Below are 15,761 nucleotides of genomic sequence, written 5' to 3' on the forward strand. Positions count from 1 at the left end.
TGCATCCCTGAGCTGTTCTCTGTGTCTTCTCTCCTATGACAGCCTTCTTCCTAAGGCCCGTGCCCTCAGGAGTCTCCCCTGCTATGCATCTCTGTGCCACTGCAACTTGCGCTTGGGTTAATGGTTAACCCTCTGAGGTATTATAGACACACAAAATGGCACCTCTCACTCTAACAGCGGGACGTTGCAGTGTACCAAGCAAGCCACTGGGAAAAGACACAGGTGGGAGCAGGCAGATCTTGGTAGCTCCTCAGAACACACTATGTGATTAGTTGAAAAATCAAGCTATACGTAATTCCCTTCTGAATAGTTCAAGACAGAACATAAAGAGAGAGAACACCTCATGACTATGTCAAAAATTGAAAAAGTTGAACAACTCCATTAACACTGATCACAAAGACCTTACAGGGTGGCCTCAGTGGTTAATAATGGCTCGAGCCATTATTATGAAGCGACACTGTTGCTCTTCATAACGTGATGTGATAAATGTGGTGCTTTAGGAAGCCGTGTAGAAGAGAGGCTGGAAGGAAAAACTGACTACCTGAAGGCCTGGATTATCTGGGCACCTTCTACAAGCTAACTTTCCAGACACCATAACTGTTTCTACATACACTTTCTAAACCAAAGTCTCTGAAATAAGGTGTCACATGTAAGACTCATTCTGCAAGCTTTCAGAAAAAAACACTCCAAAATCTGCCCCCTTGAAAACAAATGGAAGAAAGGATGTAATAATTTAAAGATGAGGCTCAATAATGTGGGACGGAGATGAATTGTTTTTGTAAATAAACCTCTGCTAAGGAGCATGTTGCTGAATAAGCAGTCTGGAAAAGAACACTTTTCTTTTGTTGGTGGATAGTGTAATTCTGCTTATTAAAAAAGAAAAGAGCAGGGGATGATAAGTTCAACTAAAGAATTTGAAAAATTGCTCTATTACTTGCAATTCCAGCAGCAAAATGAGGCTCTGATAATTTATCCCTATTCCATCACATTGTTCAGATTCTGTTTGGGTTTCATAACCTATCGACAGGGAAAGAAGGCGGTGGATGAAGTCAGTCTGCCCTGGGGTGAAAGACAGGGATGGGCTTCTGTGTGTCACAGTGACAGCTGACAATCCACGTTCCACAAGTAAGAATTCAGTCTCTTTACCTTTCAATGCAAGATCATCATCATGAAAGCACAACTTCTGGGCCAGAAAGGAAAAGGAGTGAGGTTCAGAAGAGCAGGAGACTGCCTTTCTGGGAAGCAATGACAGGGACCGTTACGCCGCCAGCTCAGGCCGTGCACAACTGCCTATGCTTCACGGACACTTTGAGCATCACTTCCAAGTATTGTATATTGACTGGGACAGAACACGAGGTCTAAAACCTTTCTAGAGCTTTAGTCATAACAGTCAAGGAATTGAAACAACGATTTGTGGCTCAACACAATAACCTGACTCAACACATTTTTTTTTCCCAAATAACTCATGCTCAAGATCAGGGAGGGGTGGAGGGCAAGTTTCTTTCCCTCTCCATCAATTCTCCACTTTGCTGTGACAAGTTAATCTGAGCCTGTAGGAAAATTAATAAATACATTAAATGAAGGAAAAGATTGGAGCTGTAAAACTTTCCTTGATTTAGTTTTATTTCAACAGAAACACATTTTTGTCAAACTTTTAATCCTATACATCCTGGGTTCGCAGCACCAGTTGTATATTAGGATCCCCAGATGTTCTTTTATTTTAATAATAACATCCATGTGGGGTCTGAGCGTTAGTATTTTTTGAAGTACTAATATCAGAATCTCTGGGAATGGAGCCCAGGCAATGTAATTTTTAAAAGTTCCCCAGGCAATTCTAATATGCAGCCCAAGTTGGGAATAACTGCTGTATAAAAAAGAAACTAGGTGGTGATTATAACGATTTTAATTTTAAAATATCTGTCTGGCCTCAAAGAATAATGTCTCATGAGAGGAAATTTTGACTTTGAGATTAAAGAATGAAAAAAGAAAGTATCGGGGCATAGAGAACCATCAGGGAGTGTGTGTGTGTGTGTGTGTGTGTCTGTGTGCATGTGTGTGTGTGTGCGTGTGTGTGCCCTGTTCAGAGGATGTTGATATAATTCAGTGGTTGTTAACCACCTTGAGAACAGAAGTTTTTCTGATTGTCTAGTGAAAGCTCTATCTTTCTCCAAAACAACGTGCATGTAGGCAAACTTTGCAGATTTTACGATTCATCCTAGTCTTCCTAAAACCAATGTTAAGGACTTCTGATACAGTCGTAGATTTTTACAACTACCATAAAAGGAACAAATAAGCAAGTTAGAAGAATCAGCCATAAGAATGGAGAAACCTGAGGCTAAGTCTTGATTTTGCCCCTCAAATGCCATGTGATTCTAAATAAATCATTTAAGCTTGCTAGGCCGCAGTTTTTCTAAAAAAGTAAAATTTGTAAATGCCTATAGGACAGTGTGGGTGAGATTTTTACAATGTTGTAAAAAAAATTCAATTGAGAGTAAATGAATGGATGTGAAAATACTTTGAAAAGTTATGACTTATTATTAGACATATTCAGAATTAATCTAAGAGGAAACATCCAATTTCTTGGGTAACTGACATGCTTATCTAGCACTCATTTTTGTGTACATCTGCCTCGTCAGAGACCACAGATTATAAGGAATTTACCAACTCATGGGCTTTAAACTCTGCCTTAGAAAGACAGTGAGTGCTCGCCCCAGCTGCCCTGTGTACTCAAGCCCTGTGTCCATGCAGTGTGATGTCTGTCCTGCAGTATTCACTTGTGCTGCTTTCTGCCAAACTGTTAGTAAATCCATTCTTATTACTTTAAAAAATTCAGCATGTCTGAAAATGCAAAGGAAAAGTCATATTTCCATGAGAAATGAAATCTATGAACCAAAATTTAGTGTTTTTCCACAGGAGTCCTGAAGTATTTGTTTCTTTCCTCCCCCATCTCCTACCTGACCCAAGGCCCTGGGGTCTCCCGCTGTTGTGTTCCCCACCAAAAGATCGCTACCTAACAAAGCAACTGTTTTATTTCCCAAGGAAACACTGTCTCAGAAGTACTTTCAGTCCCATGATATTAAAATGTAAAAATCTAGAATTAAGAATAAAACTTGTCAAGGCCAGCCCAGTAGCATAATGGTTAAGTTCGCACACTCTGCTTGGGCGGCCCAGGGTTCGCAGGTTAGGATCCCGGGTGCAGACCTACTCACCATTCATGAAGCCATGCTGGGGCAGCATCCTGCATACAAAATAGAGGAAGATTGGCATGGATGTTAGCTCAGCAACAATCTTCCTCAAGCAAAAAGCGGAAGATTGGCAACAGATGTTAGCTCAGGGCCAATCTTCCTCACCTAAAAAAAACCACTTTTTTCACAGCCAGTTCTTCAGAGTTAAGGCCACTTACCCAGACTGTGGTAAGATGTTAACAAGAGATGCAAATTTAATGTGCAAAGAGTAAGCAGGGTGACCCTAAAAGAAAGACACCAGCTTTCCTTAGCATCCATGCTTCCCGTTCATTTCATTGTCTGAATTTTAATGAAAAGAAATCAAAATGCGCATGGAGGATCCAATACTGGTATTGAGTTTTGATTGCTGTTTTCCACTCCTCAGAAAAATATATTAAACAAAATGCAGAGTCTCACAGTTCAAGCTACTGTCTGTTTGTTCATAAAGGAAAATGCTTTGTATGCAGAAATTTCAAGTGAGAGGAGATGCCAGGTCTCCAGAAGCAGCTATTATCAAACAAAGCAGCTGGAAAATTAATGCACTGGAGATGGCTGTGGCCGCAATCTCGGATATCAGCCAGCGTCTTCATCTCCCTTGGTAGGAGTCTGTTTTGAACTGCTTGTTATACCCACAAAGCCTAAGTGTTCTAGTTCTTTGTCATAAAATTCCTTCCCCTCTTTTATAGAGTATCGCTGTAACTGTCTAGTTATTCTTTCCGCAAACCTTTGCTGACCCCTTACTAGGAGTGAGGCACTGAGAATAGAAAATGAGAGTATTCAGTCTATTTTGGTTATAGGTAAAGAGGAATGGGCCATTTAAAGACCTAATCAGCTTGATTCTCCTCCTCCAAATCAAGGTCTTCCTTCTAGAAGCCTGCCTATGTCCTCTTGCCCTATCCACGCTGAAGTGGCTCTTTATCCCAGACAATTAAGAGGGAGAATCTATGCTTCAGTGAGGTGACTCCATCATCCCTTTCTGACCACAGAAATCCAGCCATTCTGGAGTGGGGAAGGGTGTGTGTACACTCTCCCCAAACAAGGACACATCTGAATTCCAGATAATTGAAGAATTTGGTGTTTTAGGTAATCCTATATTCTGGTTAATTAAGAATTGTCACTTATATAAATTACCAGGTTGCAAACAAATAGAGCAAAAGGCTCTCAAGGTGGTGACTTTCTTTGCATGAATCAGGGAAATGCACACCCAAGAGTTTAATAACAAAATAATACACTCTTTTCTTTTTGGACGGTCGATATTTTGTTTATATGTATCATGACTAATAGCAATGGCTGCAATTCATCACATTAGAAAAGCAATCAACAGTTCTAGCTGTACTAAATTAAAATTGATTGAGACCCTCTGTGCCCCTGGCAGAAGATAATAATTACATCACTATTAACTACATAGCCAATAGCCAAAACTCTTTTGAACTTCTTTTAGTCTAAGAAGATCTATTATATATTTTAAAGTCTTAGCATATACAACCAAAGCAAAATAGAACAAAATTAAAGCAAAGTCAAGTTAATGTATTTAATCTGGATTCTTCTGCAGAGAAAGCTACTCTCGTGTTTATCCGCCATTGGTAAAACATCTACTCTTGACTACGCACTGTCCTAGCTGCTCTGCCTGCTTGATTCATTTTATCCTCACCACATCCACGGAGGCACATAGGTACCCGCCTCATCTTGTAGATGGGAATTGAGGCCTAGAGGGATGGAGTAACCAGAGCAGGAGCACAGAGCCAAGGCAAAGCATTTGTTCTAATCAATGAGCAACTACACTCACCGAGACCTTGTAGATGAGTACAGGAAACACCTTGCACAGACATATGTTCAAACACTTAGAAAACAAAACGCTCTTCTTAGAAACCATATCTCAACTTTTGCAATCAATAGTTTTCTAAAGGATAAGCAAAATTGGCATGTATCCAGAGTCTCAGGAGATATTCCTCTTGGAGCCACAGTCCTTCCATCTCTTCTTGGCCCACAGAATGTTCCGAAAAGCAGGCCAGGGACAGAGAGGAATACAGGAAATGAAGAATCATTAACCACACTAAGTGTCCTTAAGAACAGCTCTGATGTCATTTATCTCCACCTTCCAAGAATACTGGGATGGCCTTGCATAGACAAGTGACAAATATTGTCAATTAAGTCTATGAAGATAATGGCAAATGTCACTGAGAAAGATTTGTGTGAAGCATTACATTAACTCAAGCTAATGTCCCCTACTTGCAAGGATGGCCAGTGTGAGGTGACATGAGGTTAAGAGAGTCAGATCCATGGTTGGGTGGAGCTGAACTCTGTTCTGAGTATGCGGAAGTTAGATTATAGATCCTCAAGGGAAGTTTTTCCAGATGGATAGCAAAAGGCAAGCAAGCAGTAGCCTCCAACTCGAATGAACCTGTGTTCCTGGCTGGATTGTGACCACATATTAGACTCTAAGGGATGGTCAGAAGCAGTGACCAAGACACTCCCTGTTATAAAATTCTGAGGGAGCTGCAAACATGGGCAGGAGTTAGAAAGAAACTTTTTACTGGCTTTCTCCCAGTCTCTGTGGTGTCGACCCTTTCATAAAAGGAGCAACTTTAAACTAAGTTGTTTGATTCAAAGTATTTGATTCTGATTCCTCTCCTTTCTCATCACTCTGATTCTTCCTGTATGGCAGTCACAGGCCAGTAGGGGAAGATACTCCCACTCCCCCAAAAATGCACAATGGTGGTGGTGGCCAGCTGACTCTCCATTTAATAAGGTCTTATCACCGTGGGGGAGAAATCGGCATGATGAGAGACCACGTGTTGCCTTTACTCACTCTGCTCCCTCCTCTGCCTAAGCTCTGTGCCTGAGGGAGCTTTATAGGTTCCCCAGATTTGACTGACAGAGCAAATGACCATGGGCTCATGTTCCCATGTACTCTCTCACGCTATACCTAACTCTTGTATTTGTCAATAAAAGAAAAGTCTGTGGCTGCTTACTTTTTTTGTAACCCACCCTTCTGAATGCTGTACTAGTAAAATTATATAATGACCTTTATGAGACAATTGGAAATTTGAACACCCACTCTATATTCAATGACATTAAGGAAACATTAAATTCTTATTTAGGAGTGAAAATGGTGTTGTGATAATATTATGTTCTTTTAAGAGTTACTACCTTTTAGATATGCACAATAAAATATTTACAGAGTGAATAGTATGATGTCTAGGATTTGTTTCAAAATAACATGGGAGGGGTTGCAGCAGGTTGGGATATGGATGGAACAATATTGGCCTTCAGTTGATCACTTTTGAAGCTGGGTAATGGGTTCATCATGCTGGATTTTGCTTTGTTTTGTTTCTTTTGAATATATTAGAATTTTTCCATAAAAGAAAGCTTTTTTAGAAAGAATCAAAATTGGCTAAAGTTACTTTAAATTCACATTAGAAAATCATATTTTTTCAAAATAAAATATGTGCAATTTTCATGATTTAATGTTAAATCGAATAGGAAGATCTAAAATTGGACATAAAATACTGTATGTCCACATATATTTACATATACGTGTGAATGGAAGGAGAAACTACACAAAATGGAAATTGTGGTCGCCCAAGCTGGTGAGAATACATGTTCTTTTCTTTATTCATTGTTACTTTTATGTATTTTCCAAATTTTCTGGAAAGAAAATATGTTTGTAATTTTATAAAGTTATTTTCATAAACCATGCTTATGATGTTATGTAAAAAAAGGTTACAGAACAGTGTATGATCTAGAACTCCAATTCTTCTTTAAAATGTGTGTGTACAGTGTGGGTGTATGTGTGTGTGTTTATCTAAAATAAATAGCATCAGGGCTGGCCCGGTGGCGCAGCAGTTAAGTTTGCACGTTCTGCCTCGGCGGCCCGGGGTTCGCCGGTTCATATCCCAGGTGCAGACATGGCACCGCTTGGCAAGCCATGCTGTGGTAGGCGTCCCACATATGAAGTAGAGGAAGATGGGCACGGATGTTAGCTCAGGGCCAGTCTTCCTCAGCAAAAAGAGGAGGATTGGCAGCAGTTAGCTCAGGGCTAATCATCCTCAAAAAATAAATTAATTAAAATAAAATAAAAGAAACAGCATCGAATTATTAATGGTGATTACCTCTGGGTGATGGCATCATTGGTCATTTCTATTTTTGTTTCTTTGTCTCTGTGTGCATTTTCTTCAATTAATAAGTATGTTATAATCAGAAAAATGTAGCATGAAAATTAAAGATAGGTTTATTGTACTTCTTTGTAAATAAAGAATTAGTTATACAGAGCAATATAACATATAAGTATACGGAACTATGTTGTATAATATATACTTATAAAACAGGTAGTAAGTCCAAGGGAATTTTAAATTCTCATTGAAAGCATATGTTAAACTTTTAAACAATGTTGATATAAAATCCTTTGAACAGTCGCCATTATATGGCAATGCTCTTGCCTTCATGTATTCAATTCCTTAATAATCGTGTTTCATTTTCTGTCCATCTGCAGGTATATCCATGCCAGTACCAGTCTTTGGGCTACAGGATGATTCCAAGGTCTTTAAGGAAGGGAGTTGCTTACTTGCTGATGACAACTTTGTCCTGATCGGCTCTTTCGTGGCATTTTTCATTCCCTTAACCATCATGGTGATCACCTACTTTCTAACTATCAAGTCTCTCCAGAAAGAAGCTACTTTGTGTGTGAATGATCTTGGCACACGGGCCAAATTAGCTTCTTTCAGCTTCCTCCCTCAGAGTTCCCTGTCTTCAGAAAAGCTCTTCCAGCGGTCGATCCACAGGGAGCCTGGGTCCTACGGCAGGAGGACTATGCAGTCCATCAGCAATGAGCAAAAAGCTTGCAAGGTGCTGGGCATCGTCTTCTTTCTGTTTGTGGTGATGTGGTGTCCCTTCTTCATCACGAACATAATGGCTGTCATGTGCAAAGAGTCCTGCAACGAGGAAGTCATCGGAGCCCTGCTCAATGTGTTTGTTTGGATTGGTTACCTCTCCTCCGCAGTCAACCCGCTAGTGTACACACTGTTCAATAAGACCTACAGGTCAGCCTTTTCACGGTATATCCAGTGTCAGTACAAGGAAAATAAAAAACCATTGCAATTAATTTTAGTGAACACTATACCAACCTTGGCCTACAAGTCTAGTCAGCTCCAAATGGGACAAAATAAAAATTCAAAGAAAGATGCCAAGATGACAGATAATGACTGCACTATGGTTGCTCTAGGAAAACAATGTTCAGAAGATGCTCCTACAGACAAAATCAACACAGTGAATGAAAAGGTTAGCTGTGTGTGATAGACTAGTTGCCATGGCAACCGTGGAGGGCACACTGAGCAAGTTTTCACCTATCTGGGAAAAAAAAGGAAATAGGGAGACTGGAAAAAATTAGGCTCATCTAGTGGAACCAACAATAATATTTATATGCCTCATTTTATTCCATCAATGAAAAGCAGGGTTAAATGCCACAAAATGTGCACTTCAAAAATGTTCTGACAGCATTTAAGCTGTGAGCTTTATGATACTTATTTTTAACATTGTAAATGATATATGTCTTTAAAATAATTAGCTTTTATTGTATAATTACAATGAGGCCATAAATAGATCTAAATTAGCTTCTATTTTCAAGTGGAAACCTTGCTGCTATGTTGCTAATTGTTGGCATGAGTTGGTCAACTATTGCTGTAAATAAAAGTAGCTATAAACAGTGAAAAATTGGTTGACTATAAAGGCCTCAAATAAAGAAAACTTCGCTTTAAAACTTACCATGATACATATTTTGAACAACAACAAGACACTAAGGACAGTGTTATGAAGTCTGTATTGCTAAGATTATTAAATGAAATACTTGACAACTTTTTCATTCCTGCTTTTTCATAGATGTCATTTTGAAATGTTCACAACGTTGCTGGCATTTGCTGCATTTCAGGCTAATTCCTCTCAGAAGTGAAAAAGATTTTAAATGTTATTTAATAACGACTGCTGCTTTCTCTTCTATTTATGCTTAATTCTGAATTTCCAAGGTGGTCTTGTTTAGTGTTTGTTCTACCAGGTAAGCTATCAAAAGGATAATTTAACATTACCAAATGCATTTCTAGAAATTGCTTCTCCTAAGCAGCACCACAGAGGTCTTTGGTTACTTGCTCTGTAGTGACTGCATCGTGCATGTGCTCCTTTGAGCAGGAAGCCGTATTGATGTAACTGTGTCAGGATTGAGGAAAAAACTCAGGTTTTTGGCTACTGACAGCAGTAGGGTCCTAGGACATCTCTGTAAAAGGCAGTGACTTTCCTATTGGTACCCATCGGGTAAGCTGATGCTTTCAGATCAATCAATTTATATAATTTACTAAAACTGTTCAGCTTTGGTTTCACAATCATCTATGGAGCGCATACTATCTGTGAAGGAATTTCCTAGCCACCAAGGATCTAAAAATACTTAAAACGAGATCTTTGCCTTTAAAGAAAATGTCCTAATTGAAACGGTCCTTGTCAAAAAAATGTTAATTAACAGACTTATTTTGAGAATCAGTTCAATTTATTTTCTTCTTATCTGGTTCAGAAACAGATTTGTTTCAACTCTGAGGGTAGTTTCTCAGTAACTTTCCTGATCGGTTGCCAGTGAATAACAGCCAAACAAAAAGGGGGGCAAATATCACCTAAAGTCAAAATTGGCAATTAGTTTAGAAATAGGCATTTCAGCCTGGACCCAACCTATGACTATCAAAGTTTTGAGCAAAATTTTTGTTCCGCTTCCCTAAAAATCAACTCATTTATTACTCACTGAAATTGGATTCTCCTAATTAAAAAAGCAGTAATATAATATTTTGTAGAAAAGTTTGCTAAAGAGATCAACAACATTGAATTCACCTTGATATTATATAATTGCGCATTATTATTGGAATAGATGTTAGGTATGTGACTATAATACTGAAGCATTTCTATTGAATGAGAAATAGTTTTTTGCTCTAAGCTGTTTGAAAAAAATTATAGATTTGAAGACTAAAGAATATGAGAGGTGCTATTGTGTGGTTGGAAATGCATTGGGGCTATCCTGATTATGTCCTTATACATACACTGAAAGGTGTTTTTTTCAAAGCTAGAATTTATATTAAGCCTCCAGTATCGAGGCTACATTTGAACTGAACTACTTCAATGATTATACCATACTAACTCGTCAAAATACAAATGTTAAAAAGTCTCACTCTAATGTATTTTGCCTTAGTTTATAACTCTGCTCATCTCATCGTATATTAGAGAAAAGATTACAGATTCTACCCCTATATACTCAATCTTGATCAGAATCAACATAAATACTGCCTGACAGATGTCTTTTGACTAAATATATTACAAATGTGTATGTTTTTTCTCTCCATAAGTATCTATTCAAGTGTATATAGACAAACATATATCTGTATACATGTACAGACCTGTTCCCATGCACTTTATTTAATGTTTATATATTTATACGGAGAAAAAGCAAGAGTCATTAATGAAGACACTCAGTATATACACATGTGTGCATGTTTGTATCATGTCAATTTAAATGTGAATTCATGTTCTAATCTTTCTATGACCTTCCATTGCTGTCAAAGCAGATTAAAATGTAACAGAATTATCGGCTCTTTAAATAAACTGGAAGTTGACCTAATTTTGGGGAAGACACAATTCTATGAGGGTGGGGAAAACCATGATCGATCTTAAATAAAATGGTACCTTTGGGCCTTTTGTTTAGTCTGGGGACTTTCTAACTACAGAGGCTTTTTAAATACACCCCCTACTCCAGTGAAACACAGTCTTTGAATGATATATGGAGCTATGATTAAAGGACTCACTCCTAGTTAATCCTATTAAAATAGGGTGACTAACCTTACTCTACTTTAAGTTGAATGGTAGATTCTTGTATACTTAAAGAAAGGAATTAAATGTCATAATTAGGGAAAACTCTGTTTAAACATGCTTAATCTCCTTGGCCACAGCGCCATCTCGTGGTCATTTTTTAAAGTGCTACTGCGGCCAAATTGAACTAAGTTCCTGTACTGCTTTTGGCAAAGGATGCTTCTTCCATTTGTGCATCAATGAAACATATTTATAAAGTGTAAAATTATTCTGTGCCATGTGTAACAAATATAGTGAGGATTATTTTATGTAATGATTTTAATCAAGGCGATTGTAAAAGATTTCAAGAAAGAATGAATAATTGTAAATAAAGTATACTCAAAAATGAATGCAATTTTGTGAAGCCATAGCTGTGCCTACTAAAGGCAGATGCCCAAAACCTCCCAGGACATCAGGCTTGGAACTCCAGATATCATCCAGATATTATGAGAGGACAAAGTCTGTGCTTCTGGAGCTCAGTGAGAGAGCTGGGACCCACCTGGTCCAGTTAGATTTATGATTGTGATACAGTTTCCAGTTACCTGCAGCAGAAAAAGGCTCTGTGTTTGATCACTAAATCTGGTTCCACACAGCCTTGGAACATAGAGAACCGCTGCTGTATCCCCGACACAGGCAGGTACCTGTGGGTACCTGTGTACAGGTGTGCCCCAAGACACGCACAGGTGCATTTACACACACACACACTTAATCACATACACATACACACATTTTCACAGGAGATAACTTCAGGAATTAAAGTAAAACCAAGGAGACACAGTATCCTTAAATAAACTGGAAAGTTGCCCTGGTTCGTCACTTCACCTCTAAGTGTAGGAAAAGCTTATGAAGCAGGGACAGTAGGTATCTTTTCCAGGTGTTTATAGCTCCAGGTGTTGAGTATCCACCATGTGCCAGGCATTATGCCGGTTGCTTCACTTGCTTTACCTGATGGAATCTTCACAACAATCCTACAAGGTAGGTATTATTATTCCTTCTTTCTCATAGATTAAGAAATTGAGATTCAGAGCAGTTAGTAACACGCCCAAGGTCACACAGCTGGCAAGAAAAGTGGCAAGTTCAAGCCAGGGTCATCTGACTCTGAAGCATAAATTCTTTCCCCTACCCAATCCCATACAGGAGAAAGAGCGATGGGTTCAGGACCAAAACGTGCAAGTTCCCGTCTTAGCTTCTCTGCTCGCTGGCTATATGAACTTGGACAATCCACTTAATAACTCTGTGCCTCGATTTTGTTGTCTCTAAAATGGAGCTATTAGTACCTGTCCTGGCTAACTGACATCGCTTAAATGAGATCATGGCTATGGCTGTGCTTAATAACCTGTAAAACACTATGTAAATGTTATAAACACGCTGTTATTAAAAAGAAAAAAACCACAAATTATTAGCCATCAGAGCAAATTCTGGACAAAGTTGTGGGATAGGAAAAATTATTATTCAACAGCTTCTACTATCCTTTCTGTAAATGCTTCTCATTTTTTAAAACTTTTTACTTCTGCCTTGTCCTCATCATGACACAGAGTTCCCTTGTTGGTACCCTTTTTTCTATGCTTCCACCAAAACTTACCCATGCTATGACCCATTCCCTCAGGTTTCTACTCTCTGCTAGAGCACTAATAAGTAATTCGAGCTGATAAACCATTGTCTGTCACTGAGACCCTGTAGCTGTCCACCATAATCATACTCCAAAAGGCAGAAACCAAAGGCAAAACATTAGACACCAGTGAGAAAGAAATTTGGAGACAAGAAATATTTTCCCAGTATCACTCAGCCCCCTCAAAAAAACAAGTACCTTCAGACTCTTCATAATTTATATAAAGTTTTATAACATTATTGAATTTTAATCCACAATCATAATGATAATTTTGAAAGAAACATCTGTGACTTTTAAGATTTCATTCTAAACTGAGAACAATAATAATGTTACTAAGCTTATTCTCAAGTTTCAAAGCCACTGGATGTTTGCCCCAGCAAATATGCAGTAAGACAAAACTTCTTTGTTAATTTTTGATTATTTTTGCAGGTGGTTTGCAAAAACAAATGGTTTCCTTATTTTCCCTCAGCAGTATACACACCAATCACAGCTCTATTCTTCCTTTTTGCTATTTAACAGCAGTATGTCCACCTAAGCCAACACATTATGGGAAGTTTTCATACCCAGTGGAGCCTCTGGATTTGATGTGACTCCATTGCTGCAGAAGACCGAAGCAGGAAACCTCGCTCCAATCTGCCGCTCCTGTGTGACCCTGAACAAGTCAAAGCCACTTTTCCCTCAAGTGTATAATGGAGGTCTTAGAGTCAATGATCTCTGCAGGAAGTCTCTTCTAGGTCTGTGCTTATCTGAATGCTAGGGAAACCAGTCAAGCCTTCAATGAACCAAGGCACAGCTTTATATGTGAAGAATATTCTGGAACTCACGATTCTCACATTCTCCTAAATTCTTTAGATGAATTTCAAATAAATGACAGCTTTTAATTTTATATAGGTATCTTATGAGAAAAATCAAAGGTTAATGATCTAAGGGATTTCTAAGGTAGGAGATCAAGAGTCAGATATCAACAGAAATGATTCCTGCTGTGGCATTCTTCTCAGTCAGCCTGTCTCCTGCACAGGTTGTAGCTGCTGTGAGATATTGGGTTGCTCTTTTTAACAGCCTCCAGACATTCTGAGGAACAAGTGCTCTCACTACTTGAGTTCAATTTCCTTGAAGGGTTAAAATTTAAAAACTCAAAAAGATTTAAAATTCATGGAGCCGAAAAGATCTCTTTTTTTAGAAGCTCGATTTTTGTTGAAAGTGAGCCAACGTCATTTAAGTTTTTATTTAGAATTAAGATTATGAGATCTTAAAAGGGTCTTTACTCTGTCTTCTAGAGAACAGCACAATTTGTACTTCCTGTCCTACGCTTATTTCAGATATTGAAAGGTAGTATGCGCCATTATTCAGATGATATTGTCTAAGTTAGGGTGACTCCAAGTGCAGAACTGAAACAAGAACTTGGGTGCAGGTTGTTTATGTGGGAAGTGATCCTAGGAAGCAGATAGAATTAAGGAAGAAGTAAAAGTCCATTTAAGAATGTGGTATCAAGGGTACTGCAGACAGTTAGGGCTCAGTTCCGCTAGCAGTGGGAGATGAGTCGAAACTTCACCACAGCTGCCTGAAGGCCAAGGTGGGCCAAAGGCACCTGGTCAAGATCTGGCATGAATGTTTCACCCGGCTGGTGATTAAAATCAATGGTCCCCCAGGGCTGGCCCCATGGCCGAGTGGTTAAATTCACGCGCTCCGCTGCAGGCGGCCCAGTGTTTCATTGGTTCGAATCCTGGGCGCGGACATGGCACTGCTCATCAAACCACGCTGAGGCAGCGTCCCACATGCCACAACTAGAAGGACCCACAACGAAGAACATACAACTATGTACCGGGGGGCTTTGGGGAGAAAAAGGAAAAAAATAAAATCTTTAAAAAAAAAAAAGCAATGGTCCCAAAAATGAATATGCCTCTTCAATAGAAAATGGTACTATTATGGTTAACAACAATTTTTAAATAAACGTACGTTCATATCATGCAATTGCACCTAAACTTATTGCTGAGACCCCAGGACCAGCACACACATTTTACATAGAATCAAGCTCAGAGGCATGCTGCAGGTAATTCCTTCTGGCTCTGCGAAGACATTTATGGTTTGCCGTTCTCATTCCTATAGGAGCTGCAGAAGACCTAGAAAAACACTCTAAATATGTAAATAATAAATTCTCTGCATGAGTTCTATTTATTTAGCTTAAGTGATAGATCTAAACTACTGAAATGGAATAAACGAAAAGAAACATACTGACTATATTTAAGGGAAAAAGGAGCTTAGACACCATCTAGTCCAGGCTCCTCATTTAGCAGAAGTGGTGATGAAGAGCCAGCGATTTTCGAGAAATTACTTAAGGTCCCCTAGCAAAGCAGCGTCAGAACCAGCAATGGGATCCAGGCCTCACACATCTTAATCTCTACATTTCTCCTTTTATATGAAAAATGGATCTAAGAAGGGCCCATTGGTTTATGGTCTGCATGGTTTATTTATTCACATAACCAAAAATATGTTTAAATCAGGTTGAGTGATCAGTGCTGCAAACTCGTTTATTCTCTCATGTTTATTAGCGAGGGTCCTACTATGTGTGTGTCATACCTACAACATTTTTAAATGTGGGAAGTCTGGGGATGGAATTACCCTTTAAAAAATAACAAAAATAAGATGTTTAGTGGGGAATTATCCTGTCCTCTTTACAAAATTCGTGTTTATTTTGTTGAGCCAAATTAGCCTGATTATCTTTGTCACAAATTAGCCTAATTAATATATGGGTAACTTAGCACACCTACCCAATGATGCCTCTTGAGAGACTGCATCTGATGGATGGCTCCTGAGGCAGTGTCACCACCCTGATTCAGATGTTTCAGCCACTGTAGACCCTAGTGAAAAGCAATTAACGTGGGACACTGGCAAAAGTGTTAAGAACATGGGATTTGGCAATTAGTTTTAAAGAAAAAAAATGAAAATTAGATATAATGTTCAATATCACTATTTCCAGGCTCCACTATTAAAATTCTGCATTCTAAGACCCAGGTTTACAATGAGGCATATAAAAGAGAATATCCAAAAGATGGGGATTA

General features: G+C 38.8%; 1 protein-coding gene across 2 annotated transcripts in view; it reads left to right on the plus strand.

The window, feature by feature from the left end:
- The window catches only part of HTR2A (5-hydroxytryptamine receptor 2A), a 57,419-nt gene extending 45,982 nt beyond the window's left edge, over nt 1-11,437 (plus strand). For both annotated transcript variants that reach the window (XM_044779987.2, XM_044779988.2), the window contains one exon: nt 7,717-11,437. In XM_044779987.2, the coding sequence (XP_044635922.1) occupies nt 7,717-8,516 (800 nt within the window). In that variant the 3' untranslated portion in view covers nt 8,517-11,437. The remainder of the gene's footprint in view (nt 1-7,716) is intronic.
- Nucleotides 11,438-15,761: the final 4,324 nt, after the last annotated feature.

This window comes from Equus asinus, chromosome 11 (assembly GCF_041296235.1).
Source record: "Equus asinus isolate D_3611 breed Donkey chromosome 11, EquAss-T2T_v2, whole genome shotgun sequence".
Classification (NCBI taxonomy): Eukaryota; Metazoa; Chordata; class Mammalia; order Perissodactyla; family Equidae; genus Equus; species Equus asinus.